Here is a 16,672-nt window from a genome sequence, read left to right as displayed (position 1 = left end):
ATGTCTACATTAAGACTATAATAATAATTTTCAATTAAATATTTAAACTATATATTAATTGGTCTACTTAAATATTTTTAATGACTCTCTCTTGCTATTATTATTCTATTTCATAATCTTTTAAATGAATTGTCTAAAACGTCTCTAAGCAGTAAGTACATTCAGCTTTAAGTATACATTCTAATATATCATAATTAGTAAATTTATTTATAATGTTATGCTATAATTTTTGTATTTTCATTCTTAACTATTTTTTTCTAACTCTTTTTTATTATTTTCCTAGAATTGATTATATTATATGCTAAAAAATATATATAAAAAATTATATTATATAAAGATATTAGAAAGCATGCACAAATAAAAAAAGAAAAATGCCAAGTTCACAAGATTTTGTTATTGTATTTTTCCTTTGAATTTTTTTTTTGAATAATTATATGGAATTATGTATAAATTGCAAATATTTTTTTACAAACAAACTTTCAAATTTAATACCATTAATTTATATATTATCTAATTAATTCTCAAATAATATAACACCTTTAAATGTATACTATATAGTATAATTAATTTCTCTTCACATAATATGCAAGTCTTAGTCTAGTTCTATAATAAATTAGTATTAACTTTTATATGATATAAATAGATACTAAACTCAGGAAATGAGACTTCATTTTCGATCATGTCTGAATTCTTTTTTTGATAACATTTTTTGTATGCACTACTTCTCCGGTTGACAAAATAACAATATCGCGACAAGAATTACACCCTGGAAATTTGAAACCGCCATTAACTTCCACAATTAGATCAAGATACAAACCAAAAGCGGAAAAAGACTTCTCCCACAGTAAAGGAAGCTGCGAAAACATGAAGGGGTAGAAAAATGCAAACAACTATACTTCAAACCAAGATAAGTATTTAACATAACAGTTTTTCTGTTTTAGGTAACTCCGGTACATAAATAATTTGATGAATCCAGAATTTAGTAGAGAAATGTTACTGTAAAGCTTCCACATAAGGATAAGATAGAAGCTTTCTTTTCTTATAATTATTCATTCGTTCATGATGGAAATCAACTACTCTTCCTTTCCCTTTTTGTCGTTGTCAGCTTTCAGAAACCGTGAAAACCAATATGCAGAAGACTTTGGATGCCTAGTGAGGTCATTCTTATAATCGACATAGACCAATCCAAAGCGTTTGGTATACCCTTGAGCCCATTCAAAGTTGTCTAGCAATGACCATGCAAAGTATCCTCTAACATCTACTCCATCCCTGTGCATTCAAATGATGATAGGCAGTAACATAATGTCAGTTTAACTAGTCATTCTTCAAGTGATTCTTCCTTAGTTGTTATACTGGTGAGAACTTCCTCAATGTGAAAGATCCTTTATTAATTTCATAAGGGGATAAGTATGCATTTTGCTGTCAAAGTTTACAGTTAATTTCAATTTTACACTATTTTTTTCAAAAAGGAAAATATTCTAGTTTTAATTTCTAAATGTTTCAATTTTATTCTTTGGCAAAAATTTGTTGGCAATCAATAGTTGGTCAAAATTTTATTTCTAGTTATATCTTTTTCCCCTATTTTCCTCATATAATCCAAAACCTCATTCCCTCTGCTTTTTCTCTCCTACTCTGCTGCCTACCACAACCACCGAAAGACCCTTTCCCTTCTTCCCTTAACCATTCTCTTCCACTCTGTACAAACACTCATCAAAACCCTCCTCTCTTCCAATGGACGACCCACAAGCCCTCCTTGATCCTCTGTCTTGCCAACAGGTGACAATGCCCCAAAGGACTTGACGGCAGAGCAGAGGGAGGTGCTCAAGAGGGTCAGATCAGTCACAAGGAGGAGGAAGAGGGAGGTCAAATGGAAGATTGATGAGTTCAACAAGGCCATGACAAGGCAGAGGACCATTAGGGAGGGGACATGTTGAGACCACTGTGAGGGTTTACTTATCCCCTTTTCACAATATCATTATAGTTATAATGGTAATTGACAAAGAAGAAAAAGAGAGAGAGAGAGAAAAAGGATTGGCCTGGAAGACCATGGTTCTATGTGTTTTTCATTCATCTCCATTCTTACATCTTTTTGTGTTGCATGTCTTTGATAATTTGCTTCCATAGAAAGGGGATGAGTAGGGTGGTGCTGAGGTTCAAGGGTGTGGACAGGGTGGAACCTAGGCAAGGACTAAAGTGTCCACCATGACTTTGTGTGAGATAAGGTTTATTGCCCTAGTCACATTAACCTGCCAGTTGTCACTAATCATGGGATCAAAGTGTCTATCACCCTCAATCACATTTTTAGAGATTGATTTGGAGGTTTACTCTAGAATTAGAGCAAACACTATGAGACACAATTGGGTTCCTAAAGTTGCAAACATGCTTCATTTTAATATCTCAAATATCAAAATCAACTATCGAGTCCTAAAGTTACATTTCATAGGTCATATCTTTGTCCAATCAATCGTCAACTGTCATTGTTTTGCTAATGTGTCATGTTAAGTGACTCGACAACATGCCATGTGGCATGGTTCATCGTCTATTAATACCACATGGCAAAACATATTGGCTGACTAATTGTTCATCTACAGAACATACTTCAAGGAATAAATTTTTTGATATTTCAGTCACTAAAATGAAGCACATTTACAATTTCAGGAATTGAATTGATGCGTTATTTACAGATACCAGAAACAACTATTTCTAGAAGTTGAATGTTTCACACGAATAAGGAATAATGATACCAACTAGGGGCTAAAGGCATAAATATGCAAAACTAATGTCAAATCATACATGCTATCATATCCCTAGAGACAAGTAGGAAGAACAAAATCAGAAATCAAAGGAAAACAAAGGAAATGACATTCCAAGATCAAGTAAAATGAGAACATATGCCATCAACCATCATATATTTTAAAAGAGATTTGTTAGGAATCCACATTATTAGAGTGCAGTATGAAGGGCAACTAGCAAGATAGAGTGACGGTTGGGAAAGAATGCATATTTGTAAACCTACTATGGAGTTAGCATGAGGAGTGACCACATTCATTAAGTGGGAAACAAAAAATATGCCTAGATGTCAAGTTTCTCAACACTTAGCAAGGCTACTAGTACATTTCTCTCTGTTTCATTAACACACGCAAGAAGAGATCTTTGCCATGCAAGTATTCATCAATTCCTAGATAAATGGTAGCATCAAACTACCAGATAGCTTGGTAATTGGTGAAAAGAACAGGATTAACTCATACAGATGGTATATGCACATAAGATATAGTGAGTAAACTAACTTTATAGCCTCAGCAACTGCGGCAATGTACTCATACAGATGTTATATGCACATAGAAAAGTGAGCAAACTTACTTTATAGCCGCAGCAGCTGCGGCAATGTATTCTTTGAAATAGCGAACTCTTAGTTTGTCATCTAGCATCTCATGCAGTGGCAATTTATCATCATCTTCATCATCCATACCTGCCATGGAAATCCAGCTTAAGAAATGAAGAACCATTATATATATACACATACAAATACATCTATTACAGCTTAAACGCGGAAAACAGTGAAAAGTATTGCAGCTGAAGGTGAAAACTGGCCTATATACACAATAGACCACTACCTTCAGTGATGTTGTATAAAGCTAATTCAAACTAGCGGACTATCAAGTATCAACTATCCAATTACCTTTGGATTATTAATTTTTCATTCATTCCTAAAAGTGAAACTAGAATTACATTTGGTTATATTTTGAGTACAGCATTTTCCATAGCCTTTGAGCTAAACTTGTTAAACTATAACCCATAATCCCATATGATTAAACTCGTGATAATCTAAACTGTCAATGCCCTATGGCCGTTAATGCTTTTCCGGCATTCTAAGTGCCATTATACAGCCAAATAATTCACAAAGAGATATATGGCGTACACAACTTAACGCCTTTCGCGTAATTTTCCCCCTCATTTTTATCTGAGTGTTGTTTCTTCTATTCGTTTTGTTGCCAATTTTATGAAGGACAAAAAAAAAAAAAAAGAAGTTGCATACCATTCTCCGTTATATAAATTGGTGTAGCATATTTTTGTGATACATAATTGAGAACCTTGCGAAGACCCCAAGGAACAACATAAAGCCACTCTGATGCTGCCTGTGTATACACACAACATAAAACTCCATCTGGTTATGTGTATGCATATTCATGAAGCACACACAAAGAAATGTGCAACCATACACACAAATCAACACACACACACAGATGATACACACCTTCTCACCAATGACCTTGCCACCTTCCCATTCCACTGTTGACAACAAACAGCTCAATCAGCTAGATCGTTAATTATGATAGATAAAAATGATACAAGGTTCTGAACTTCTAATTATTACCGATTCTCTCTATCTCCTGTGCCCCGTAGTAACGACTTTCTTTATTGGAGTCTGTCACATAAGTGATAAACCTTGTTGTATAGTGATTTAAACCAATAAAGTCCATAGAATTCAGAAGCAACTTCTTGTCTTCCTCTGAGAATTTCGGAAGCTGGTCTCCAAGTCGTTCACGCATAGCTTTAGGATACTCACCATAATATAGTGGATCCAGGTACCTGGGTTGAAAATATATATTAGCATGATTAAGCAGCACACATCAAGATCATAACTTAGACGTGCAGAACCTATACAAACCTCCAACTCTAATTTGCCTAAGTTAGTTCATTTATAAATTTTATTTCACTTTCAAGTTCCCACAAAAGTCATTTCTAAAGATCAAATGACACTAATGTCAATTTAAGCAAAGTTACACCGCTCATAACTTTTTTATACATGTATATTTTATCAATCAAATCAATGAATCATAATAACATATAATGAAGATCATCTATACGAAGTTTCACTGAAATCAGATATCAATCAATATGAAATTGGAAAATCCTTTGTATATGTATAGTTGAACAAATATGTTAATTTTCAACTATATAACAAGTATAGATAATGATTTTTGGATTGACATAAAATTTTGTAGAGATTATCTATCATATAAGCTTCTAATCCGATGGTTGGTTTTTTAAAAAATTACACAAACAAAAAGTCATTCAACAGTATAACATTTACTAAATTGACTTTGGTGTCATTTACTTAGAGAATTAAAGAACCATATCTTTGTGTAGATTGTGAGTCTAAAGAAAGAATCTTTTAAGCTCCTATCCAAATAATAATATGGAATGGACGCAAGGGGGGTCACCAGCCAATCTGAAAATCCAGGCGCCTTGCAGCAGCAGATTTGTCTTCAATCTTATCAGAATTAGCCTCTGCCCATTCACAGTCTACAACCAGGCCAATTTGCCCACCTTGTATATCCTAGAAAGACAACTGGCCACCATTAGTAAATTGTTAAATAAAATTCAGAGATGATTAAAAAATAAGAACGATTAAAATTTAAAAATGGTATTTTGCAATACGGATTAATTAATGCCATCTCCACCAGAAACCAAGTTTAAGGAAATAGCAAATCTAATGATAATAGTAAAAACTTGCTTTTCTTTTTTCTACTAGGGGAGGGGTGGGGGGAGCATATGCTAGACCATATGAACAAAATGAAAGCAACCCAATTTAAAGATTAAAGTTTGGCATAAAAGTAACTATGCTTTACACCTTGTACTTGCTTCGGTATATGGAGACTGCGGCCGCATGAGCCAAGATTTGATGATGTGCTGCCAAATATGGCTCAACTAGTGAATTCTCACTTCTCCCAGGTGCAAAGATTCCCATATCATACCCATTCACCGAAGTTTGAAGGGGCTCATTAATAGTAATCCAGTTCTTCACTCTATCACCAAAATTTGCAAAGCAAGTATCTGCATAGAGTGCAAAATATTCTCTGGCATATGCCAGAAAGCGAAACATAAGATTTAAAAATATAAAATATTGATAAAGAAATCTCAAGAGGATGTTTAAAATATTTCTCAATAAGGGTACCAAGGACTAATTTGTAAAACTGGTACTAATGCCAAATAAAGAGATTTAAAAAGGTGAGCCAACACGAAAAATTGGCGGCCGGTGCTTCCTAAAGAAGCTGGTGTCAATAGATGACAATGACGACAATAACATCAAAGTCTTTTCCCACTAGGTGGAATGGGTTAACGATGTTATTGCGTTTTACCATGTATCATGAGATCTTTCAAACATAGTTTTCTCTTGACCACCTTATTCATTGTCCTTTTAGATCTTCCTCTACCTCTCACTACCTGTCTATATTCTATCTAAGCCACCCTTTTAACCAAATGCTTTGTCAGTCTTCTCCCCACATGTCCAAACCACCTAAGACGAGACTCCACCATATTTTCAACAATAAATGCTACTCCAATTTACTCTCTAATATCATCGTTCCTTATTTTGTTCATACATATATGGCCACTCATTCATATAAACATCCTCATCTTGACCACACTAAACTTGCTGCCCATCACTCCATTCCATATGACACAGCGGGTCTGATGGCAATGTGATAAGATTTACCTTTATGTTCTCCGAAACCTGTGTATTTTGTCTCATTCTCTGTTCTATTACCCTGTTCCGTAACTTTATGGTATGACCCGTGAGCTTGATTCCTTTATAGTTTTCACAATTTTGTATGTCCCCTAATTCTTAAAAGATAGGGACCAAGATGTTCTTTCTCATTGGTTTAGCATCTTCTTAGACCTTAAAATCTCAAAGTTTGGTTATCCAACCAACCTCTTATCCTCCAAACCATTTCCAAACTTTAATCGGAATATTGTCCGAACTTATTACCTTGCCATTCTTCATTCTCTTTAGGATCTCTTTTAGTTCAAAATCTCGAATCCTTCAAGAATAATTTAAGTTTTAGTCATCTTATATTTGTATTTTCCATTTTTTCACATTATAGCATAGAGATTACTCTTTAAAGCATTTCCACTTTACTTTTACCTTCACTTTTACTTTTATGTCCTACCATTACAACTCCTTGTCTATTGCTCCAATACATTAGTTTCTCCAAAGCTTCCTTTTGTCACTCTTCTAATTACTTCTGACATCTCACTTTACATCTCATCTGCACTTCCATATTCGTCCCACCTTACTTCTTCTAATACCCATCTTTGGAAATTTCTCTCAATTTTCATCTACCAACACCTGATCCTCAGGATTTTTTCGTCCCTTAACTTTTATGCCTTATGATGGTATCTACCAACTCAATAGATTTTCCTGTAAGTGTGCTATATTCCATATCCCAAACCGCAACTTGTTGCATCTTTAACCTTATCTCATTTACCTATACCTTTGTGATCTAGCTTATTTACTCTTGTTTGTTCATGAAAACGTGGAAAACTTGGCTCATTTTGCACTACACCTGAGCACCAATGCAATAGCCCCTGCTTATTTGACATTATACTTGAGTCATACAATGCGTTACTTCTAGCAATAACCTAACTTTAGCGCAATATTGTATTTGGTTCATCTCATGAATATTCGACAAAGTTTTTCTTGGCTGTCGTGAGCCTAACACGTCCCTCCTCCTTTATCCGAACTTGGGACCATGTAACATAGACAACATTTTTACCACTAGCCAAGGCCACCAAAATAAAGCTACAAAAAATCTCGAGACATAATTGAAGCAAGCATTTAGAAAAATAGATAACAACAATACCACCACCATAGTCTTATCCCACTAGGTAGAGCTAACAACATTGATCAAACAACACCATTGCTCCCTATATGTATCATGTGTGCAGTGGGATCATTCACACAGAGACCTTGTTTGATCACTTTGTGCTCTCTTTAGGTCTTTCTCTACCTCTAACCACTTTTTTATCTTCTATCTAATCCACCCTTCTCTTTGGATGTTTTACCAGCCTTCTCCTGATATGTCCAAACCACCTTAGATGAGATTGTACCATTTTTTCAATCGTCATTCCTTTTTTTCTTCTATATGCATATGACCATTTATCCATCTAAGCGTCCTCATTTCAGTCACCTAAACTTATGTTCATATTCACCTTTTGTTGCCCAACATTTTGTCCCATACAACATAATTAGTTTAATGACACTGTGATAAAATTTACTCTTAAATTTCAAAGGTACATTTTCACACATATTAAACCCGAAACACTACATTTATAAACACATGATATATAAAATTTTAAAATGGAGAATAAATAGAATCTGTTTAGACAATGACATCTAGTTTAACGTCTCCTCAGAATATTATCTTTTGCATCAGCCCAGGAGCCTAAATTTGATGGCTATTTGGCAATAGTAATTTTAACGTTTCTATACAGCAAGAACACTGTCTGCAAAAAAGGACTTCAGGTATACCACAAAGTATTTCTGTACCATCTAGTTTAATATTTGATAATTTAACAAAATATTTAGAATATCATACTGTCTCGACGGAAATTCTAGAAACATGCAGAACAAATAAGGGTCTGCAGCATCCATTTAACTAAGACTTCATGTGGTTGTTCTTGCATATATTAGTATCATGGACAAACTAAATTTCCAGTTCTGGCACAAATAAGATCAGATATGTTTCATAAACATAATTCTCTCACAATATGCTCATTATGGGCTTCTGACATCCATTTTTTATTTTCTTACTTCTCAAATAGCCACCAAACAGATTTGATTACCATAATTAACCTCTTCAGCTCAACATTTTTAAGTCAATAGCTTACGGTACTACCTCAACCTTTATTACTCTCAAAGCATGTCCAATGAGTGCTTCCTCAGGCTATTGTGAAAGAATCAAAATGTAAAAACGAGAAAACAAATCAACATCGTGTAATACTTACATTATTTTTTTATTTAACCATCCTCCCATTGACTCATCAAGATGCAGCGGAAGATCCCAATGGTACAAAGTTACAAATGGCTTAATACCTGTTGGAAAGAGTAACTTAATATAACATTATTGAGGTAAGACTCAAAACGCTAAGGTAAAGTAGCTCTATATACGCCATACCTTTTTCAAGAAGGGCATTAATAACGTTGTTATAAAAAGTTATCCCTTCATCATTGACTTTGGTTCCTAAGCCATCTACAGCCAAAAAGTAAATGTGATCATTTAATTAAATCATACGATGTCTTGCTGTGATGCAATATAAACATGGATTGCAACTTATGTAAACCAATTCCCATAGTCATCCATATGACACTCAGATTGCAACTTATGACACTCAATATGGGTGATATATTACCTTGATACTCTTCATTAATCATAAACATAAAAAATACAAAAAATAAAATAAAATATGCATTCTTAGTGGCTTTACCTATAGCTAGTGTCTTAGTAGGCATGAAACATGACTATCAATCCAACTTTTTTATTTATTGTGTGTAATAATAACAAATGTGAAATTAGTTAAGATGATAGGTATGTTATACTCTAAAAAATAAACTTTGGGATTCAAGTTTTAGAATAACAAAATAATCTTTTATGAATTATATATGATGAAGGGTATTTTCTGAAAAGAAAGTTGTATACCAAACTTCTTACATATTACCATTATATATAGTAGAAGTAGAAGTAGATTATATTTGCAGTAATAAGGCATGTAAATCCCTAAAGAATTTTAGGATAGACTTGTAGGTATCTAAGAGAAAAACTGAAAAAGTACCAAATATGTCCTTGAAAAAACTTTAAGATAGACTTATAATTCTATGAGGGTTAAAAAAAAAATAAAAAAAAACCAAGTCCATGAAGAATTGCAGTGTTTTACTTATAAGTCCATGACAAAATGAGATGGAAGATTGATAGAAGGACGAAATGCATCCAGCATTGCAATTCTATCATAACTTAGTTCTTTTTTCCCCTCAAGGAACTATAAGTCCATCACAAAATTTCCTCAAAGACTTACTTGGTACCTTTTTCTTTAGCGACTTATAAGTCTATCACAAAATTATCAGGGATTTAATTGTCCTATTACTCTTGAATTTAAATACAAAAACAACATCAACAAAACCTTGTCTTTCGCCTACATGGATCAAATGGAACCATTACACTTTGTCATGAATCATGTCAAAACTTGGTGAGAAAATTCCACTCCCCTCCCCTAAGAGATACTAAAATGACACTCCCTCCCCTTTATTTGTAAAATATATATTTTCCTCTCTTATAACTTTAAAAAACTTCCTCTTTAATCTATTTTAAATTTAACTAATGTTAACTTTATTCATTTTTCAAGAAAAAATATAATTTTTTACAAAAATACCCTTTAACAGAAATTTATATTTTTGTCATTAAATTTTGCTTACTAAAATACCTTTTAATAAATTATTTTTTATTGATTAAATTGTATTTTTATCAAAATATTTTTTAAAAAATTTGATAATTAAATTATTTTTTTTCTAAGATGCCCTTCAATAATTTTTTAACTATTAAATTGTGATTTTACTAAAATTTTTGTTAACAATTATAGTTATATTTTACTATTAATTTTTCGATATCAATATATATTATTTTAACATTAAATAAAAAAAGTATTAGGTCTTCTTAGATCTTTGCTCCAAATTATTAGAGTACCCCCCATCTGATCTACCCTCCTGACTAGGTGGTTTCTAGTCTTCTCCCAACATGTCCAAACCACTTAGGCAAAATTTACCATTAAAAGTTTACAATAAATACCACTCCAACTTTTTCTCTAATAACCTCATTTCTTATTATGTCCATTTGAGTATAGCCATTCATTCACCGAAACATCCTTTTCTTGACCACCCTTTGTCACCCAATAACTAATCTAATGTCGGTGGAATAAAATTTATCCTTAAGCTTTTAAGGAACATTTTTATCACTTATAAAGCCCAAATTACTCTTTCACTTTGATCAAACCGCTTGAATCTTATGGTTTACAACCCAGTTAGATACTTACATCTCGACTTGTGGTGATGTTTATTCCAACTTTCACTTCTACGATTGGGTTCTATCATTGCTTGTTGAACTTAAACTCAATATCCTCGTCTTATTTTGACTTATGCATAGTCCACATACCTCTAAACCTCATTTCCACAAATCTAACTTCTCATTTAAATATTTCCTCAATTACCATAGGAACTACATTATTGGGTAAGAAAAAGAAGGTATGATACGGGGTTCTTAGATATACTCCATAAGCATCTCTAAGACTATTGTGAGAAATGATCCTTAATGTAATTCTGCAGCAATATAAAATTCCTCTGTTAAACCATTTGACTCCTTACAGTCCTTAATTTGTACAATTATAGACTACCTTTGGTCCCTTACACTTTTCTTCTCCGAGAACTTCCATAAGACCTTACCTAGTAGCCTATCATATGGCTTTTCCAAGTCAATGAACTTTGAAGACCATATTTAAATCCCTCTTTTTGCTCTAGTACCTCTCAAGTAGTCTTCTTAACAAGTATAGAGCTCTATAGTAGATCTATCCACATAACCAAATTGATTTACCAAAACCCAATTCTCTTGCTCAAGCTCTGTTCTATCACCTTCTCCGAAAATTTCATAGCATGCCTCATGAGCTTAATATCACTAGTATTCTGATAGGCCCATGGATGTAATAATAGAACGGGAATTATGTGCAAGCACAACTAAAAGCTGATGTAGCAATGGGAGAAAAGAGAGGCTGTGGGTTCATTAGAAGAGAGACGTGTGATTTTATTAGGAAAAATATAAAAAGGTAAAGAATGAGCACCTTGTGGAATAACTCAAGAAGGCTTTGAGCTCTTTAAGCATGGAGGTCACAGACTATTAGGAATTGTTCAGTATCACTAAAAAGAGGAGAGAAAAGTGAATGAAGATTAATGTCAGAAAATATTCTACCACTCTCATTTATTTTCCTTCAAATTCAAAATGGTTTCACTCTCAGTTTATGGCATGCACTATATTGGACAACCTATAAACGTGCTATTTTCAAACTTCATGCTTTAGATGTTAAATCCTAAGCATTAGGGTGTGTGTTCCTAAATCAACTGGCCATATGATTTAGGCAGCCTTTAAAACATTTTGGTAATCCTCCCCATGTCACCTATCATTTGTAGTAAATGAAATGGAAAGTTATTTATTTAAAGATTATTTGCAAGGAAAACTTAAGTAAAAAGACATACCAGGGAAAATACGAGACCAGGAAATTGAAAATCTATAAGCACCAAATCCCAACTTCGCTATAAGATCAATATCTTCCTATTATCATAATCACATTCAAAATGTTAGAAAATCTGTAAGAAAATTAGGAGAAGGACAACTAACAACAAATCACAAACAAAATTACAGATTTTTTTATAACCCATGTTCCATTATGACTCAATATGACATCCCACAAGGAAGTACTTAAATTCAAGAGGAAACTGCTTCAATAAACATTATTGTTGTGGAAAGAAAAGCAGAAGCATACAAATGAAGAGAAATCAGCTAACTATGATTTTGGTCCCTAAAAATGTCACAAGTTCCCATGTAGTCCCTTTTTAATTTATTTATTTTACAAAAATTAATTTACTCTTCAGTAAGTAAAGTTCAGGATTTTTTTTTTTTCAAAAATGAATACAAATTGAATTTGGATCCTCTAAATTTTGGACTTTCACTTGAGAGGATAAAGTATGATCTTTCACCCTTAAATGTTTTCTCTCTCATGTTTTCTCTTAGTCTCACCTATGAAATAAATGGTGAGAGATCACACTTTACCTTCTCAAGTGAAATCCAAATTTTAGAAGATCCAAATCTATACAAATTATATCACTGACCATATACCGATGGTAATGATCAACTGCTACATCACCATTGCTCTTGTCAAGAATTTTTCCTGGCAAAACAACAAAGACAAACCCCTAATAAAGCATCAAGTAGCACCATTTAAGAAAACTTATAGTTAAAGATTTTGCCACTTTCCCTACCTTCAGTGTGTGAAAAGGCATCCCATATACTAGGCCCTCTACCACCCTCATTGCAAGCGCCTTCAATCTAAAAACAAGTAATAAATGTATAACTGAGAGATAAATAGATTATGTCATCTTTCTTTAAATACAACACTATTTATATGATTATACGTATGACAACAATTTGCCAAAACACTCTGGTCCAGGCTGTTCATATCATATAATTAAATAATAAAAGGGATATTTGAACGAATTCCTGGTCCAAGATTTCTTGATTAAAATTTAACAGTGTTTTCTCTTTTTAATGGTTTACCAGTTCAGCCTTGTAGGTCTTTAGTACAAAAAGAAGGATGAACTCATAAAGCTCCACAGTTTAGAGAAGAACATGAACATTTCAAATGTCAGAAGAGATACAATATCAGACAATGAGCATAGTTAGTTCAAGCAAAATTGAAATCAACACGCATTATTTTTATCAATATATAGAGTTAAGTAACTACGTTCTAGAGATTAAATTAATATCACAAATCATTAACTAAATTGATTCATATAAATCTTTTGAGGGAAACAAATTCTATAAAATTTGTAAGTGGATCTCTACAGTTCCAAAACAATATATGACCCTAAATCATAAGCTCGATGGACATATTTGCCGATCTTTAGACAGAGAACCACACTTTCTTTTGTTCTAGAAAGACCTAGGCCTCGTCTTACGTCAGTTAATAAGGCCTCAAAGGGGGCAAAACTGAAATAAAGAGTGATTCAGATTGGAAATAAAACTTCATACTCCCTTCATGAATGCGTTAATAAGTATATATAACGTCACAATTTTCTTCTCAAACAAGGGGTATATTTGCAAAATAATAATAAAAAGTATCAGACACACAAAACTCTAAAGCGAGGGAACGGGTAATGGAGAAAGTGAGGGTCTAAAGTAAGAAATGGAGGCTTTGGAGCATTCAAGGAGACGTTCTTCTCACAATTATGAGCATACGGAGCATTTAAGTGCCGGATTCAATCTCTTCTCGTCATTCGAACATTGGTACTAATTTCACATCCTTGTAGATCGAATATTTTTTCTTGAAAAAAAAAACAAAGAAAACAAACAAACAAACAACAATAATAACTTGACAACTAGTACAAGACTCCGATCATTCTCAGTAAAAAAAAAAAAAAAAATCAGAAAAGTTCCCATATCAATATAGATTTGAAGGAAAATCAAAGTGAGGAGACAGTAAAAGAAACAAGAGCAAGAAACGAAGGCAAGAAAAACATGTACATTATGGAAACAAAAACGTGATCAGGTTAGTTAGCGTGGTGCATTGAACCTGATAGGCGGAAGTAGCGACACCGAAAACAAAGTCAGGAGGGAAGTCGCTGCGGGAGACTTGGCGCCCTTTGACGGCGCCGTTCTCATTTCCTCCGTTTTCTCTCAGGAACTCCTCCTCTTTAGCCATCTCAGTTGTAGTGTTTTCCGGTGAAAGCACGTTTTTTGCCACAGCAAAAGTTGCTGACTCGAATCTTGCAACGCTATTATTAGTTTGGTGAAAATATTCGTCGGCTTTGCACCAACATTTATTTATAGGTGAAGTTCTTTCCGGAAGTTGAGATTTGAAATCAACTATCAAGATAAAAATAACTGTAGATGAGTTTTTCCTTTATTTATAATATATATATATATATATATATATAATATATATTGGTGTACAGATAGACGGGACGGGAATATGGATTATTATATATAATATATATTGGTGTACAGATAGACGGGACGGGAATATGGATTATTTTCTTTACAGCATTGTCTTACGAAATTATTTTTAATTTCCCAAATTTTTTTTCTTTTCTTCAATAATGAGAGAATTTTTTTTCTCAACCAGCTCTCTTTCTAACTTCTGCTACTGCTATGCTTGAGCTGGTATAATCTATGTTTGATTTTTTTTTTTTTTGAAATAAATCAAAATAATTTATTATTTCTAAAAAAATCTTTATCTGATAAAATTCAATGTTTTTGCTAAGACACAAATGGCCTAAGTCTTAAGAAAGATGAGTATTATATTTAAAATATTTCAGACATGTGGATACAATAATTTAAAAAAGTATTCGTACTTTTTAATATATAATTCACTGATATGTTGATATACATGTGGGTATATAAAAATATAATTTTTTATTCTTTTTTTACATTATATTTACTTTTTATTCTTCTTTTTATATTATATTTAAATATTTTAATGTAATTTAAATAATAATAATAATATATTAATAACTTTTATAATATTAAATAAATTAAATTTTAATACAAAATAATTTATTTATTTTTATCTTTTAAAATATCAATCAATATATATTTTTAGGTGAGTTCTACCCAACTCCCTCTAAAACAACATGTAAATTACCTTTTATGACGTGGCATATTTTAATTAGATGTTTAGTTTTAGTTTTAGTTAATTTAACCCACTAAGAGTAAATATCTTAACTAAAGTAAGACTATTTTGTAATTAAATAGTTTTATAAGATGGATGATTATATAATTTATGTAAATATTAAAAAGTAAATTTATATTTTTTACCATTGTTTTGAGACCCAATACAACGCAATTCCCATTCCTCTCTGAAATTGAAAGAAAAATCAACTCAAGCCCTACCCACCCATTGACCCAGCCCCGCAGCCACGCCAACCACCATAGCCACCTCAACCCCGCAACCCCACAGCAGCTTTATGAAGGTATGGTGTTTAATATAAGTAATAAAAAGTTACTGTTAAATAAAAAGATCACTATCTGCTGCTGTTTTTCTCATTGGTTTCATGGTGCCATTTTTCCTTTCTATAGGACATATGTGATCGCGTAGTGAAAGAGTTGGAGACATTAGGTGTTTCAGAGTCTTTTAACTCTAAGATGTCTGATGATCTACAAGTAACCAATGAAGCAAAAGAGTATGATTCAAGAAGGTTGAATGAGTCCAATGAAATGGCAAGTGATGCTGGGCCAACAAACATTCTGATAAAAGGGTCCAAGAAAAAAAAAAAAGAGAAAGCCACTCGAAGCATGATTTGGGAGAAGAAGAAAAGATTCAGTTTTTAGTATTTTAGTAAATTATACAATTACCATTTTGGGATATAATTTAATTTTAAAATAGATTAACCATAGTTAACATAACAACTAATTAAAGAGTGACATATCATAGAAGGTAATTTACATGTTATTATAGAAAAAGTAGAGTAGAATTTACTATATTTCTATCATACTATATTTTATAAAAGTAAAAGATTGATTACTTTTTAAAACTTCTATAAACTAATTTCTCTAACATTGTAAAAAAAAAACTAACACTAGTCAATGTTGGTTATGCTGAGATTTCGAGTAAATGATTAATTCTGTCTCTAAAAAAAGTTTGTTTTTTTAAATTGGTCCTTAAAAAGATTTTTTTAATCAAACTCGTCTTTCAAACATTTTAAGTTAGTCACATTAATCCTTTCATCATTTCCATTACCGATTGCATCAAATTTTGTCGATGTAACACATTAAGTGACCACTACAAGAAAAACACTAAATATCATCAGATTTACCATCGAATTTAGCAAGAAAATTTATCGGCAATTTAGCAGTCGATTTTTCGATGGTTACGAGTAAAAATTCGTCCCTCAAATAAGTTACTGTCGGATTTAAAATTCCGTACCAAAATCCGATGATAAATAGAGGTACAAAAATTAATTTATTAACGCCAAATTTAGCGTCGGATTTTTCGTCGAAATGTTCTGATGGTAATAGGATTTTAGTGAAATGCAGCGTTTAGGCAACGCCGACCACCTTACCGTCGGATTTTTCTG

The 16,672-nt window shown here is 32.6% G+C and overlaps 1 protein-coding gene across 1 annotated transcript; it reads right to left on the bottom strand.

Moving 5' to 3' along the window:
* Window positions 1-870: 870 nt before the first annotated feature.
* BGLU42 (beta glucosidase 42) lies at window positions 871-14,628 on the bottom strand. Its single transcript, XM_088496725.1, has 13 exons — window positions 14,170-14,628; window positions 12,860-12,926; window positions 12,710-12,768; window positions 12,077-12,152; window positions 8,961-9,035; window positions 8,791-8,878; window positions 5,636-5,861; window positions 5,226-5,341; window positions 4,376-4,590; window positions 4,256-4,290; window positions 4,037-4,136; window positions 3,361-3,469; window positions 871-1,269 (listed from the first exon to the last, which is right to left on the bottom strand). Exons 1-13 carry the CDS (start codon window positions 14,296-14,298, stop codon window positions 1,074-1,076), a joined length of 1,491 nt encoding a protein of 496 aa, XP_088352851.1. The 5' UTR covers window positions 14,299-14,628; the 3' UTR covers window positions 871-1,073.
* Window positions 14,629-16,672: the final 2,044 nt, after the last annotated feature.

Source organism: Arachis ipaensis, chromosome B8 (assembly GCF_059453495.1).
Source record: "Arachis ipaensis isolate K30076 ecotype BB chromosome B8, ASM5945349v1, whole genome shotgun sequence".
Lineage (NCBI taxonomy): Eukaryota > Viridiplantae > Streptophyta > Magnoliopsida > Fabales > Fabaceae > Arachis > Arachis ipaensis.
The sequence above is the reverse complement of the archived record's forward strand: the minus strand, read 5'-3'. Positions and strand labels throughout refer to the sequence as shown.

What these genes read in the sequence shown, in the direction of transcription:
- BGLU42 (XM_088496725.1), bottom strand. Translation starts at nt 14,298, where the DNA reads ATGGCTAAAGAGGAGGAGTTCCTGAGAGAAAACGGAGGAAATGAGAAC. An exon ending in ATCATTACCATCGGTATATG is followed by an intron (nt 12,153 to 12,709) that starts GTCAGTGATATA and finishes TTATGATAATAG; the next exon opens with GAAGATATTGATCTTATAGC. An exon ending in TATACCGAAGCAAGTACAAG is followed by an intron (nt 5,342 to 5,635) that starts GTGTAAAGCATA and finishes TTGTCTTTCTAG; the next exon opens with GATATACAAGGTGGGCAAAT.